The 15,811-nt window shown below is 43.1% G+C and overlaps 1 protein-coding gene across 1 annotated transcript in view; it reads left to right on the top strand.

Annotated features, from left to right (window-relative positions):
* Positions 1-15,811, top strand: part of alk (ALK receptor tyrosine kinase) — a 476,012-nt gene that overhangs the window by 459,749 nt on the left and 452 nt on the right. Inside the window, exons 24-29 of the mRNA XM_075488032.1 lie at positions 1,554-1,651; positions 4,013-4,105; positions 11,235-11,336; positions 11,577-11,711; positions 13,198-13,288; positions 13,403-15,811. The exon at positions 13,403-15,811 is cut by the window's right edge and continues 452 nt beyond it. Coding sequence (XP_075344147.1) covers positions 1,554-1,651; positions 4,013-4,105; positions 11,235-11,336; positions 11,577-11,711; positions 13,198-13,288; positions 13,403-14,488 — 1,605 coding nt within the window. The 3' untranslated portion in view covers positions 14,489-15,811. The remainder of the gene's footprint in view (positions 1-1,553; positions 1,652-4,012; positions 4,106-11,234; positions 11,337-11,576; positions 11,712-13,197; positions 13,289-13,402) is intronic.

Genomic DNA, 15,811 nt, shown 5'->3' with positions numbered 1-15,811 from the left:
CAGAGGAGGTGGTCTCAGGCATCTTCCCAGCACCTGCAGAGCAGCACTGTCTCTCCTCCCTGCGGCAGTTTCACAATCATTCACACCTTGGATCCTGTGGAACTCGACCTTTCAGGCAGGTAAACAATTCAGAGGTGATAATGACTCTACGACACACAAATTGGTCAGGAGGTCCAGCTGCCCTTATTCAAGCTCTTATTAATGCTTTCTGACGTTTAAATTAGCTTCACTATACTACACTATACATGTAAATATGTACAATATGGATGTAAAGCACCAGTTCACATCACAAAGAGCAGAAAATGACGAGTCGTCCAGGTCTTTATGCCTTCAACAAGTGCTTTTATCTGGCTTTGTGGAGTATACCCGAGTATCATCTCCATAGTAATGAAAATCTATCCCATGCTGTCCAATAATATTACCTAATAGATACTGAAAAGTATCAATCCAAGCACAGAACCCTGAGGAATACGACCTAAACCAGCCTAACGCAGTACTCTCAGTCCCATTTGCATTCACGTCTCTGATAGATTGTGTTATGATTGATGGAATCAAATAAGGCATTGAAATCTAATAGGATTGTTTACATGTCATAAATCCCACAGACTTATCTCCGTTTTTCTCTTGAATATGATTCAGGTGACTAGTTTTGTGTTTCCAATTCGAAACATCTATTGATTCATACAGCCACGCACATTATAGCCTTTACAGAAACCTGCTGATGACACGACTCTGATTGGTTTATTCACTCCAAAGCAGATTATGAAATCATGCCTCAAGCTCATTTTCTACAAAGAAAAATTTCTAAACATTGAATTAAATTTAAAAAGTTATGAGTATTCATTTATTGTTACATTTTTGGATGATTCTTATCATCATTATCGATCATTTTGTGTGTCAGGGACCATGTGCAACATTGTTAATATCATAAAACAAGAGATGAATTGTACCAGATTTAGCGACTGGCTGATTTCCAGCTTTGTGAGCAGGGCAAGTAAAAACTAAGCCCATATAAAATTCAAATATTTATATCAAGCAATTTAGTCCAAACACACATACATCGTAAAGCCCTCTACTCCTAATCAGTTTCTGAATGATCCCATAGATATATCACCAAGTTTTATAGCTAAATGTAATGTAAAGGCCCCTGATGTATCAATCAGATCATTAATGTTGACAGCACTGGTTCTTAAACATCACTTTTTGGCCTCAAAAGAAAAAAAATCTGAACATCCTTGTGTTTTCTGACCATCGGGATGCTTGTTCCCTTCCTGAAAGGCTCTAAATTATTTGATGAGAATGTTACAGTGATGATGGTATAATGATTTCCAATTAAATACCTTAAATTCTGGATTTTATAATGATCTAATTGGTTTAATTAGATTAGATAGTTGTCCATCTTGATTGAAAAATACTGTTTTCAGTGTAATGTCAGAGAGAATTATATTGATTATAGTCCATTTAAGCTACTTTTACCTGATTATCTGATCTGTATGCCAGTTATACTCATATATGCTGTCCAATATTCAATTCTGCCTCTTCTGTTTGTTCAGGAGCAACCGTCCAGCCTGACCATGGTTGACCTTCTCAACGTGGCCAGAGACATTGCCAAGGGCTGCCAGTATCTTGAGGAGAACCAGTTTATACACAGGTAATTCACCAGATGGCTTCCAATTTTGCATAAGCAGCTGCGAAAATAAGCCACGTGTTGGTAAAAACACGGCGCGAGATTACGAAGAAAGACTCTGCGGTTTAGGAGTCGTCTCATCCGAGCGGATCAGAGAGATCGAGCAGAATGCAAACAGTGCCATACAGTGTGGGGTATGCATACCATCGTATACATATGGAATGCCAGTGTGTATTCGGTAAACAGTTGCTGGGATTCATCTGTTCATGTCTACTCGTATCACAGTGCAACATATGGACTCCGCACGCCTCGTGCCTTTTGTTTGATAGCAGAAAGGACAAGTTATGAGTTTAGCTTCATAGCAGCCAGATGGGGTTGCCGGCTTGCCTTTTTACGGTCTGTATCCAATCCATAAGTCAGCAGAGTGTGGCCATACTCACTGTGATTAGTGAAGGATGTGGCTAAAGAATTTTAAAAGCTGTCTCCTTGGTGAGGAAAGTGAAGCGCATGTTTAAAATGAGTTGAGGTCTACATTTGAATGGGGACAATAAAAAGCACATCCACCTGCCTTGTCATTGGCCAGTGACAAACAGAGCTTATTAAACCGTGTTTGGCCCGGCGTGGCGCAATATAGCTCCACCAGTCCACCCGACTCTTTACTGGAGGCTCATGATATTCTGCACATCCTCTGCCTTCAAAGCTTTTATTAAAATCCCCCCAACACTGTCCTTGAGGTTAAATTTAGTGAGATGGAGGTGTGTTTACTTGAGCTTGAGGAAAGGGCAGCGAATGAACGGAGGAGCGTTGGAGAAAATGCAGCCTTTTCTCTGGGATTACAGGGTTGGATGATGAGCTGTGATATGCCTCGACAGGTTAAATCACAGGGTTAATGCTCTCTGACAACAACTGAGTCCAGCTTTTCTGTCTGTCTTCATTTCTGTGGTGTGTTTCTGTTTTATGGCCAGTGGATCTTTGGTTATTTTATTCTACAGGCTTAGAACTCACAATAGTAACGGCACATACCGTCAAAGAAGCTCTGTACTGGGGAACTTTGTGCTTTAATGCAGCCACAGGTGTTAAAACGGACTAATAACGCCGATTTTTCTCTACGGCCGGCTGTGAAATGGGTCTTTAAGCTGCAGTTAAAGTTTACTGTAAATGAGATGAAGCCAGTTAAAGATATCTTAATAACAGTCTGCTCTTACATCTCTGTGCTACATTCACAATATTTGTGTCCTTCTCTTCAGCCTTTAGCTGGCACACAAAAGCATATCATTTCCATGGATTTTCCCTGGCCATCACGCAGGAATTGCTTGGGTAATCACTCATAAAAAAGTGTTTGATCCCTCGGTAAAGTTTATCTATGGAGCATCTTTCTCGAGTGCTTCACAACGTATATATTAAGAGAAATAAAAACGATAAAAGAGAGTAAATTACATCAAAACATTAAAGTCTTCAGCTGCTTTTTACAATGTAAAAACAAGGTAGATGTTATAGCTTATGGGGCAGCTAACGATCTCTCATTACATGATGTGTGAGTTATTTAACAATTCAGATATATTGAGCTGCTTCTCCGTTCAATAGACTCCAGCAGTTCATAATTAAATGTCACTGGGTTGCAAACAAGAAGTAAAGCATCAAGGTGCTAATTTAGACGCTTTTAGCTGCAGTCGGATTAAAGCGGCACATGTTTGAAATGGGACGGAGACAAACTTTGGGACTCCCTGTTTTAAAAAGCCCTCAGTTTAAATCCTCATTGTGTCATTTCTCTTCTGATTTAATCACGGTGTGGAGGTTTGTTTGCAGCTTTTTCCTGTCTCATGATACAGTTTGCGCTCCGGGTCACATGATGTTGTTCTGATGGTTCATTTGGGGTATTTTTTGGGCCTCACGCACACTCGTCTATAGTCTGACGAGGAGCACTCATCACTTCCTAAGATGTTCGGGGAGTTGGATGTCTGAGGAGCAGGCTGCAGCGTGTGGGCTCAGTTTTCCTTTCAACAGGCAGGAATACAGCATATCTTTTCCTTTAAGAAGAGCTAAACCAGTGCAATGCAAATATGAGTTTTCTTCTCTAACCTGCTCTGCCTGAATGTACCGTTGAACATTTAAATCGAGCCATGAAGGCACTCGTAAGAAACTGCACATTTTGCCAGCCTACCTAGGGCGACTTAGGAGTGATACTGAGCTTCAAATCCAACAAGGAAGCATCTGTAGTCGCTCTCTTATTGACGTTAATATATGAAAAAATATGAAAACTGAAGGAATGACACGCAAAGCTGGCTGTGAGAACGCTCAGCATGCCTATTTCTTATGTAAACGGCATCCCCCCTGGATCATAATGCTCACAGAGAGCTGATGGAGTCCATGTGTGTCTTATTTCAGGGACATCGCAGCTCGAAACTGCCTGCTGACCTGCAAAGGACCCGGCCGCGTGGCCAAGATTGGAGATTTTGGGATGGCTCGAGACATTTACAGGTGCAGTTCCAACACAGATCGATAACTGATGACTCTGTTCCCCAGGTTCAGCGAAAGGGCGCCGAGGTAGAGCAAAGAGGCAGTGAGCATCAGAAAGAACATGCACGTAGCCCAGGACTACACACTGGAAAAAATCTAAAGTCTTACCAAGTATATTTGTCTCATTTCTAGTCCAAATATCTAATTACACTTAATATAAGACACAACTGCCTAACAAGTACTATTTCAGCCAGATATAGGGACTTGTTTGAAGACAATACATCTGGAATATCTTGTTAAATGAAAAAGTCTTGAACAAATTGTTTTGAGTCGGATTTCACATGAAACAAGCTTTTTTGACATTTGAAGAGGTTTTTAAGTTAATTTCAAGATAACTTTTATCCCTAAAGTCCTAAATATCACATCTTATTTCAAGAAATTTTGACAAGCCGGTTTTCACTAGTTCCATTGGCAGATTTTTTTGCTTATTTCAAGCAAAAACCTCTTGTATTTGTTGTTTTTTTTACTTATTTTGGAGGGGCATTTTTTTCCAGTGCAGAATAACTAAAGGGAAATATCAGGACTAAATCACCTTTAATAAACATTTATGCCAACAAGCCAGAAGTGGTGTCATCTGGAGTGTGTTGCAATGATAAATCACCAGCTGAGAACAGGCGGCTGCTGTAAATGTGGTCCGTGTCAGGTTACACCAAGCCCCTGATGTCTTGATGTACTGACACAGCCCATGATACATTTCTATCAGCAGCAGGAGAAAGTAGGGAGACTAAACCTCACTTTTATCCTTAAAATGTTGTAAGATGAGGCAACTGACACTGCTGTTTTCACATCATTTTTCTTCAAAAGAAATGATTTGAGTGTTTTTGTGTGACTAGACAGCAAACCGCAGGCTACTAACACATTTGTCTGCACAGCCATCTATTCCTGCTACCTCTATGAGGGTATTTTGCTGCTTTGGCAATGATTATCAGGATTGGTTATTTAGGGCTGCTGGGACAAATGCAGGTATTTTTCATTGTTCAGGGATATTTTTGCACTCACAAAATGTTTGCCCAAACAGGTCTGAGTAAAGAAATGGCACAGAAAGCTGGACGCTCCAACAGAGCTAACGTTGGCGTCAGAAAATACAAATTCCCCCGCTAAACATGCAGTCATATGAAAAGAGAAATACATCTTTTTATTATTATTATCATTTTTTAGGGTTTACATAAAAAAGATAACAGAACTGGTCCTTATTGGATCCATAAGGGCATTTCCACACAATGTGGAGTCCATCATTCTACAGAGAGAATGTCAATCTTCCCAGGAGTGGACGTCCCAGCAAGGTCACCCCAAGGTCAAATCCCAAGAGCTACATCTCAGACTCTGCGGGCCTCAGCATGTTAAATGTTAAAGTTCATGACAGCACAGTTAGAAAAAGACTGAACAAGTGTGGCTTTTGTGGAAGGGCTGCAGGAGAAAGCCTCTTCTCTCTAAAAAGAACATGGCAGCACAGCTTAGGTTTGCAAAGCTGCATCTGAACAAACCACAAGACTTCTGGAACAATGTCCTTTGGACAGAGCAGACCAAAGTGGAGATGTTTGCTCATAATGCACAGCAGCACGTTTGGAGGAAACCAAACACAGCACATCAGCACAAACACCTCACACCAGCTGTCAAGCACGGTGGTGGAGGGCTGATGATCTGGGCTTGTTCAGCAGCCACAGGACCTGGGCAGCTTGCAGCCACTGAGTCCACCATGAACTCCTCTGGATACCAAAGTGTTCTAGAGTCAGATGTGAGGCCGTCTGTCCGACAGCTAAAGCTGGGCTGAAACTGGCTCATCAACAGGACAATGATCCCAAACACAGCAGCAGATCTACAGCAGAATGTGTGAAGAAGAGAAGAATCAAGGTGTTGCAATGGTCCAGTCAGAGTCCAGACCTCAGCCTGACTGAGATGCTGTGACAGAGTCATGTGTTGTTGTTCATCTGAAGTTGCACTGACCTCATTTTAAGAGCAGAAGAGGACCAGATGTTTGTTTTTTTTAATATTATAATTATCTCCTTGTACATGGAACTGAAAGAGGGTGTCGTTTCTTTTTCACAGGCGTACGCTCAGAGGCGCCACAGCTGCATTTTCTTTCTTTACTTTATTTGGCAGTGTGTGCTGGTGCAGGGGAGTAAATCAGTTTGGCATTTAATTTTCTCATAAAAATGTCAATTTTTTCCCCCCAAACTCTTATTTATAAACACTGCAAGCGCCTGATAATAAATAGAACTATAGGGCTGGACGGGAGCCAATTTGAGCCTGAGGAGATTTTGGCAAAGTAAAGCAGCAGAAACACCTTCTCCACCAGCCAAGGAGGCGAAGCACCAGCTGCTCTGCTGAAGCTTTAGACCTGTAGCTTTAGACCTGTAATTACAGCGGGCAGCCCCCAGGTGTTAATGTGACGCGGCACCACGGAAGAGCTCAGCTGGCGCTCCTCGGAAAAATAGATTGAGAAAAAAATAAAGAATCATTTAAAAAAAATCAAAAACAGGAAGACAGAATAAAGCAGGCAATAGCATCTTGGATGAAATATATGACAACACGGCTTCTCAGACAACATCCTCCAAAGCTTGCATGATTTAGCCGCGGGAGGATCGCATTTTGCCTTTTGTTTATGGAGATTTTCAAGCTGTGCTGCTGCACACCCAAAGCAGAAATAAGCACAGAATGTCTTAAAACTGACATTTAAATCCAAATATTAGATGCGGCTTCTGCTGAGAGGCTTAATAAGACATGTAGTATTCATGCAGTGATATCAGTCTGCAGCTGAACCCCGGCCTCGGTAATTAAATGGAGAATAAAGACGCAGTGTTCTTCTGTACCTAAAACCAGCACTTAAGCATGGCAGGTGCTACAAAGCCAGTGTGTTTAGCTACAAATTCAGGTGAGAACAGTAAGAAAATAAGACTACTGCTTTTCCTACAGCGGGAACTCAAAGTAAATAAGAGCCTGTGTCCTCATTTACTTTACCTCAGAGCTGTGCTGCGTCTTCAGCTGCGAGCGGAGACGATGCAGTCTGATAATATGATTAAAAGGGAAATGTACACTTAGCAAACTATTGGAAGTGCAGGTTGCCCTTGAGGAAAATTACACGTGATCATTGAAGCAGAGAAAACAATCACCTGCGGAGTGTGTTTGCCTGACAGATTATCTAAAAAGCTACTTCAGAGCTGCCACACAGTTACCCAGCTTAATCTATCACTTACAATAAAATGATACAGTCAGCAACAGGAACCGGTTAAAGCCATCATTTCTCAGCCTGCAATTACAGGATCAGACCCTGCTACTACCTGGTGCCGCCTGTTCCCTGGGATCTCTGATTTTCCTGTCCGTTTTAATAAAAGGCTGGCCTCCATAAAACAGATGCAGTTAGATCAGAGGGCTGAACAAGTTATTTCCAAAATAAAAAGGCTTTAAAAACATGAAAAATTATTTTTTTTAAAACATGATTACACAGTTTGAGACTGTGACATGATGAATGTAAGATTGCTAATCTCCCGAACACTACATGGATCCCTTTGTTTAATCATTAAGCATACGCACATATTTATTAGAAAGGCTAACAACACCAACAGAGACTGGAAACTGAGCCAAAGATTAAGGAGGCTTAGATTCAGTCACAGAAAACCTGGAAGTTAAATGGAGGCCTTTTGTATTTCTCTACGTGTATGTTTTTGTTTGTGTAACTCTGAGCGAAAGGGGAGCTGTTGGACTGAAACGTACAGCATTAGAAAGGAAAAGTAAGGGTGAGAAAGAAGCATCCACACGAGGACACAGGATACTTGTGTGTGAGGGTTTTTATTCTGCTTTTATTGTGTCTGCATGCGTCTACACTGGGCTGACATTAATAAATGCAACACAGGACAGGCCAACCTGCTCCAGCTCCAGAGGACAAGGCTCAGGACTATGGTAGACCGCGCCTTCAGCTCAGCTGCACCCAGTCTGACCATCTAAGGGCACCACAGACTGTGGATTCTTGTAAAAAAGGCCTGAAAACTCACCTTTTTAGAAAAGCATTTAGCTTAACTGAAATTAAAGGAATAGTTCGCCTCTTTTGACATGAAGCTGTATAACATCCCATATTAGCAATATCATTTATGAACATTTTCTTACCCCCTGCTGCGTCCTGTGAGCCGAGTTCCAGCTGAGTTTTGGCGTTGACGAAGGTAGTTCGGCTAGTTTGCTATTATTATTATTATTATTATTATTATTATTATTATTATTATTATAACACAAAGCTGTGCTATATGCCCATCGTTAACAGTGCTGCCCATCAATGAAACAGTAACAACTGTTTATTCATTGTTTTATTCACCACCACGTCACTGAAGTGAGAACTTGTGGAAAACTATGAAACACAACACACAAGTACGTCCGAGGCTCTCCTATCAGAATATAAAGAGCTGACATTAAGCCTGGTCCTGGTGCCTCACAGGTGTGCACCCCCCAGCTAAAAAAAAAACGCCATGTCTCGTGTCACAAAGCAGTAAAGCCACATCAGGAAACAGCATAACAACCACCCTCCCTGGGAACATCAGAGTAGAGATAATAAAGTCTCTGCACCGTGACTCCGGGCTGAGAGAGAAAAAACTAAATCGCAGTTAGGCACCTGAAAAACTGACATCAGCAATTAAATCAAGCACTCCCTTTGTGGCTCCTTGGGGATGTCGTGCAGCATCATCGCTCTGAAAGCGACTTCCCTCTCGTGCGACTTTCTACCCGACGATTTAAAAGTCTGCTGTTGATTCAGTGGAATGCTGCGACAAATTTTTTCTCTCTGCTCTAATTTCTGAGCAGATGAAAGGCTCGGGACATCTCCCTGTTGGATCGGGCGTTCGTTTAAACTTTTATCACGTCAAATGGGGCTTCGGAATAATGAGACGCTGCAAGGCTACAGATGAACTTTGTGTAGAAGTGTCAGTACAACACTGGGATGAAGAGTAAAAGAGCTCAGCTTCAATGTTTACCTGTTTTTATAACAAACTTGGCAGTCTGATTGCACTGTGGATGTCAAGAGAGAGAAAAGATGTTGGCTGAGTGTAGTTCCATCAGTTTTATTGTGTGATGGTGGTACAGAGTGGAAAAACTGTACCGGATTACATGGAGACAAATCTTCACATAATCCACGAGGTTGGATTTCTAAATATTAATATTTGAGGTTTTATCAATCAAGCTGAGGTCTGGACCCTGACTGGACCTTAGCCCTCCACCACCGTGCTTGACAGCTGGTGTGAGGTGTTTGTGCTGATATGCTGTGTTTGGTTTCCTCCAAACGTGCTGCTGTGCATTATGAGCAAACATCTCCACTTTGGTCTGCTCTGTCCAAAGGACATTGTTCCAGAAGTCTTGTGGTTTGTTCAGACGCAGCTTTGCAAACCTAAGCTGTGCTGCTATGTTCTTTTTAGAGAGAAGAGGCTTTCTCCTGCAGCCCTTCCAAACAAGCCATACTTATTCTGTCTGTCTCTAATTGTGCTTGAACTTTAACATTACATTACGGTCATTTTGCAGACGCTTTTATCCAAAGCGACTTCCAATAAGTGTGTTCCACATCGGTAGGCAAAAGAACTTCAGGTCACAAGAAATCATAAGTGCATTTCCTTCCAAAACCAAACAGCTAAGAGCATAACTAGTGCCAGAGTAAGTCCAGTAAGTTAGGTACCTAGAAGACAATTTAGAAAACAAAGAATTTAGGAAACAAATAAGTGCGTAAGAAGCTGGGACGAAACAGGTGATGTCCTAAGAGGGCGGATCAGGGTAGTGTTTCCTGAGGAGATGAGATTTCAGCCTGCGGCGAAAGATGGGCAGCGACTCAGCTGTCCTGACATCAGTCGACATCAACATTTAACATGCTAACTGAGGCCTGCAGAGTCTGAGATGTAACTCTTGGGTTTCTGACCTTGGGGTGACCTTGCTGGGACGTCCACTCCTGGGAAGATTGACAGCTGTCCTGAATGTTTTCCACCTGTGAATAATCTTTCTCTCTGTAGAACGATGGACTCCATACAGTTTGGAAATGGCCTTATAACCTTTCCCAGATTGATGGGCAGCAACACTTGCTTCTCTAAGATCGTTGCTGATGTCTTTCCTCCTTGGCATTGTGTTAACACACACGCAAACTGACATAACTTGTGCTTTTATAGAGGTGCTCACAAGTGTGTTTGATGAGCAGCATTTGGCTGCTGCTTAGTCTCCTTTTTCCTTCCTGTATTTAGTATTTCGTATGTGTTGTTGTTCGTTTGAGGTTGTATTTACTTCATATCAAGATCTATTAAGGATGATATTCTATTTTTTCCATTTTTGTAAAATCTCCCAACTGTCAGAGGGAGTACTTTCTTTTTCCTTGATGGACGGGGAGCTGAGTGGCGGTGCTCGAGGCACACGGCCAGTGACCTCAATCAGAACTGAAAATCAGATAATTTCTGTACAAACGCAAAGCACAGGGCGGCATCACAAACGGCTCAGACGAGGCTCAGCCTGGGGGAAAAAAATCCCCCTCTTGCCTTGTGATTGGAGCGGAGAACTGATGCAGCCACTGATGAACAATGAACTGATAACTGCCTTCAAGAATATATATTTTTGTATCCATGTCAAGTTGATATACCAAGTATATTTGTCTCGTTTCTAGTAGAAATATCTCATTACACTTAATATAAGACACAACTGCCTAACAAGTACCATTTCAGCCAGATAGAGGGACTTGTTTGAAGACAATACATCTTGAATATCTTGTTAAATGAAAAAGTCTTGAAAACAAATTGTTTTGAGTCACATATCATATGAAACAAGCTTTTTTTTTACATTTGAAGAGGTTTTTAAGCTAATTTCAAGATCACTTTTAACTCAAAAGTCCTAAATATCACATCTTATTTCAAGAAATCATGACAAGCCGGTTTTCACTAGTTCCATTGGCAGATTTTTTTTGCTTATTTCAAGCAAAAACATCTTGTATTTGTTGTTTTTTTTACTTATTTTTGGAGGGGCATTTTTTCCAGTGTACGCTGCTTTTTACGAGCCGTTAGTGGCGGTTTCTGTTTTTAACGTACGTTCGTCAGCAAACGAGAAGTATTACCATGTTCTAATTTGCTATTTAAACTGTGTGCAGGGCGAGCTATTACAGGAAGGGTGGGCGTGCCATGTTGCCAGTGAAATGGATGCCACCCGAAGCCTTCATGGAGGGCATCTTCACATCTAAAACAGACACATGGTGAGCTGACCTCATTGGAGACACTCAGACAGCTGCATCCTCTTTGTCTGAGTTTCCACTTTCTTCTGTCCTTCAGTGTATTTCATCCCTTTTCTTTTAATTCCATGTCTCGTCTGTGTCTTTGTCCTTTGCTTTCATTTTTAATGATGCCTCCAATTTCTCACTTAATTTGGCTCTAGTCTCGTCTGCTCTCTTTCTCACCCTGTAACTAATCTGTCTTCATTATCTTTGTCTCAAAAGGTCATTTGGGGTGCTCCTGTGGGAGATCTTCTCCCTGGGCTACATGCCGTATCCAAGTCGCAGTAACCAGGAAGTACTGGAGTTTGTAACCAACGGTGGGAGAATGGACCCACCTAAAAACTGTCCCGGGCCAGTGTAAGAGCAGATCCACACATGGGTGTCGAATGTTTTCATGTGATGTCTGATATAGTCTCTGGCATAAGAAAAGAAAGGCCACTCATATGGACAGTTTGTTTGTTCTTTATATATTTCCAGGAAAGCAGGAAATGAGTGCAGTGAATTATTAAAACATGCAAACATAAATGGAAATATAGTTAAAGGTAAAAACAGAGTTTGTTCAGGTCTGAGCAGCTTTAAAGTGAATATCTGCTCTGAGCTCCTTTCTCCTCCAGCACAGCCTGAACCCTCTCAGACGAGCTTTCTGTCCTTTCTTTAAGGAGTCTTCAGGAATAGTTCTCCAGGCTCCTTGAAGGACATCCCAAAGCTCTTCTTTGGATGTGGGCTGCCTTTTGTTCCGTTCTCTGCCAACATGATCCCACACTGCTTCAGTAATGTTGAGCTCTGGGCTCTGGGGAGGATTCATCCCTCCATCAGACCTGCTGCCACTGATTTTCAGCCCACTTCTTGTGTCCTTTGGCACAGCTCAGCCTTTTCTCCCTGTTTCCCTTCCTTAAGAACGGCTTCTTGACAGCCACCCTTCCATGGAGCCCATTTCTGATGAGGCTTGGGCCAACAGCAGATGGATCAGCTGAAGGTCCAGATGCATCTCTCAGCTCCTGTGTCAGGTCTTTGCTGGATGTTTTCCTCTTTCTTAAGGACATCACTTTCAGATCCTGTTCATCTGCTGTAGATAGTTCTTTAGGCCTGACACTTCTTCTTTTGTCCTCCACTTGTCCCGACTCATTTTTGACATTTTCTTCATAGATGGAACTAAAGAAATAGGAACAAATGATGTGTCTTTGTGACAGGCTGCCAGTAACAAAATGCCTAAAGATACAATTTAAAATGTATTCTTTGCTCATTTTTTTTATGTGTTTGACACAATGCTGGTTCAACTCGTGAGTTAGGAGCCTTTTGTTATCCTTGAATGATTCATAGGTTAGTGTTAAGTGGCTTAAAAAAAAATACTCTGAAAATGGTTGGGTACAAAGACTGGACTTAAAATTTGTGAAAAAGCAGCCAATGCCCAAAGAAAAACTTTGAAAGACCTTCAGGAATCCTGGACAACTGTTGCTCAAGACCACTTTGTAGACCACTGATTGTCCCGTCCAGCTGTTGTGAGCTTTTCAACCTAATGTCAACCTAAGGGCATCTCAGAGGACGATGGCAGAACTGCACGTAAGCTCGTCCATGTTGGTTAAATATCTAAAAACCTTCGCTCTGTGTGGGGTTGAGAGCAAAGTAGATGCTTCCTACATGCTGCCATAAATGAGCCATTTAACAGTCAAACTGATGGGAGGCTACACTTTAGGTCTGCATGAAACCTTCCAAGCAGCTTCCAGAGAGTTACAATAGATTCATCAGACATGTGTTAATAAGCAGGAGAAACATCACTCTCTCTGCTGCTGCATGAAATGAGAGTAATTATCTACTTTCTGCTTGTGTTCGTGTGTATTTTTAGGTACCGTATAATGACTCAGAGCTGGCAGCACCAGCCTGAAGACAGGCCTAACTTCTCAACCATCCTGGAGAGAATTGATTATTGCTTGCAGGTAAACAGAACTCTGGTATTTTTGTACAAACTATCTCACCTCGACCCACATGAGAAGAATCGGTGGGCTCAACGTGCTTGAAGCTGTTTAACCTCTGATTGAATCCCGTTCCAGGACCCTGACGTGGTGAACATGCCCCTGCCTGTTGAGTATGGGCCCGTCTCTGAGGAGGAGGAGCGTGTGCCCACGCGCCCCGACGACCCCTCAGCTGCAGCCGTGCTGGTGAGCGCCCAGGTGCCCGATGGGGAGCCTCCACAGCCACCTCCGTCCTACCCTACAGAGGACAGAAGAGGAGGCGAGCACACGATTGTGACGAGCGCAGCGCCGGAGGCCAAAGCACAGACATCAGCTCAGCCATGTCTCCATCAGCACCAGCAGCCTCACGCGCAGACCTCCGTCGCTCTGACGCCTGCCAACACCTCCGCTGCACCCTCCACACTCACTGCCAAGGGACCTCACGTCGCCGCCCAGCCGAGCTCGGAAGGCGGTCACATCAACCTTGCTTTTGCACAGAGTCACGCACAAGAAAAGGAGGGCCACAACGGGAAGAGCACCAGTCTGTGGAACCCCACGTACGGCTCGTGGTTCCTCCAGCAGCAGCAGAGGAAGCAGCAGCAGCAGCAGCAGCAGCAGCAGCAGCAGCAGCAGAGGCAGGCAGGCGTGGGTGGAGCAGCAGGCAGTGGGGGCAGGGTCCCCGGCGAGGGGCAGGAGCATTTGGGCCGGACCGTGGCTGAGGTGGCGGGCGCTCTGGGTCTCCAGCATCAGCATAAGCAGTTTCAGCATCAGCTCCAGCAGCAGCACCAGCTGCAGCTGCTGCACCATCAGCAGCAGCAGCAGCAGCAGGGTCTCTGCCGGCCGCTTTTACCTCCACCGCCCGCTTCTGCGGCCCAGTCGCCTCTGCTTTTAGATTCTGCTGCCTTGCCCCCAGTTCCCCTCTACAGACTGAGGCGCTTCCCTTGTGGGAACATCGGATACGGCTACCAGGACCAAGGTCTGCCAATGGAGGCCCACAACCCCAACCCCGCTCTGATCCAACAGGGCGCCTCAGCAGCCCATCAGAGGGGAGCCTCCATCCCCCCTCCGATGTCTCTGGGCCGGCCAGGCATGTCGGAGGACAGCCGCCCACTGTTAGTTACCATGGGAACAGTGCAGGACCCCAGGCTTCCCCGGATGGAGGGCCACAACGCCACCGTGCTTTAGCCCAGATGCCTCACTGCTGGTCTTATTTCCAGGCCCTGACTTTGGAGTCCGGACACATAACAGAGACAGTTTTTCACCTCCAGAACTCTTCCACCATCTTGGCTCTATTGTCGAGTTCTGACAGAACCCCCCCCCCCATCCCTGAAACGGGCCTTTACAGGAGAACCTAAGAGATGTGTTCAAATCTCCAGCGAAGGCTAAAGCACATCAGAAAGCTTTGGGAGGCAAAATACAGAGTAAAACATAGTTTTAAGAGTTTCAAAATAAATATTTTTTAAGCGCTGGAAAGATGAGGAATGAATGAGTTAACCGAGGCAGATTCCCCTGGAGAGAGAAAGACTTTCCATGTGTTTGCGAACAGGATGGAGCTCTCTGTTTCTCTGTCTATGAGAATGAACTAAAAAAGGGGGGGATTAAATCTTTTTATTTTGCCAGACTGACGCAAACTACGGAGGCCGGTTGGAACGTAGCGACAGCAGAGATGTCTACAGCCGGCTCTACTTCAGAACCCTCACACTGTTCCTTATCCTTTATTGGGAGCACAGCGTGGTACATAACTTGTATGAGACTATTTTTCAAGAATATCAGAAAATCAAATACTGGACTACCAGAGACATTTATACTTTAAAAAAAAATTAAAAAATATTCGGGGAAAAATGTGTTTGTTGATGTTTGCTTGCCTGCTTGTTTATTTATTCATTTGTTTATTTATTATTTAGAAGAGGCCCTATACATAATTAAAGAATATGCCTCTTCAAATCCAAACAAATAGATTTTACATCAGATTTGTTTCGCTTTATTTTTTCTTTTCTTTTTTGATTAGCAGAGATATAGTTTTAGAGTGAACAATCCCCTCTAAAATGGTAACTCAGGTTACAATAAATCAGTTTTTTGTCGTTTTTAAGCTGGACAAGATGGATGAAAGGAGCTCGGAGACAGATTATTTGACAAATAAAGTAAAAGATTAAAGAGTAGACGCCCTCTGCTACATTTGGGAGTCAGTTTGTTGTCGTCTCCCCTGCTCGTACTGAAATCCCCGCTCTTTGAACCCTCCTTCACGTTGAATGAATGCTTTTCTTTTGGTTGAAAATACTCTTTTCCCCTTTTTCTTTAAAATTAAAAACGGTGGATATTGCTTTGGATGGATTGTTGTGGATATTGATGGATTAAAATGACGCTCCAGAGTTCAACACGCTCCTCTCTTAAATTTAGCATATTTTATCTTTTTTTTTATTGCAGGATGGGTGTTTAAATGTGTGAAAAGTTTGAAAACAAACTGCTTTTGCTTCACATGTGAAACCCACAACCAGTCCGACTCTTATC

Source organism: Odontesthes bonariensis, chromosome 17, assembly GCF_027942865.1.
Source record: "Odontesthes bonariensis isolate fOdoBon6 chromosome 17, fOdoBon6.hap1, whole genome shotgun sequence".
In the NCBI taxonomy this organism is placed as follows: domain Eukaryota; kingdom Metazoa; phylum Chordata; class Actinopteri; order Atheriniformes; family Atherinopsidae; genus Odontesthes; species Odontesthes bonariensis.
The sequence above is the reverse complement of the archived record's forward strand: the minus strand, read 5'-3'. Positions and strand labels throughout refer to the sequence as shown.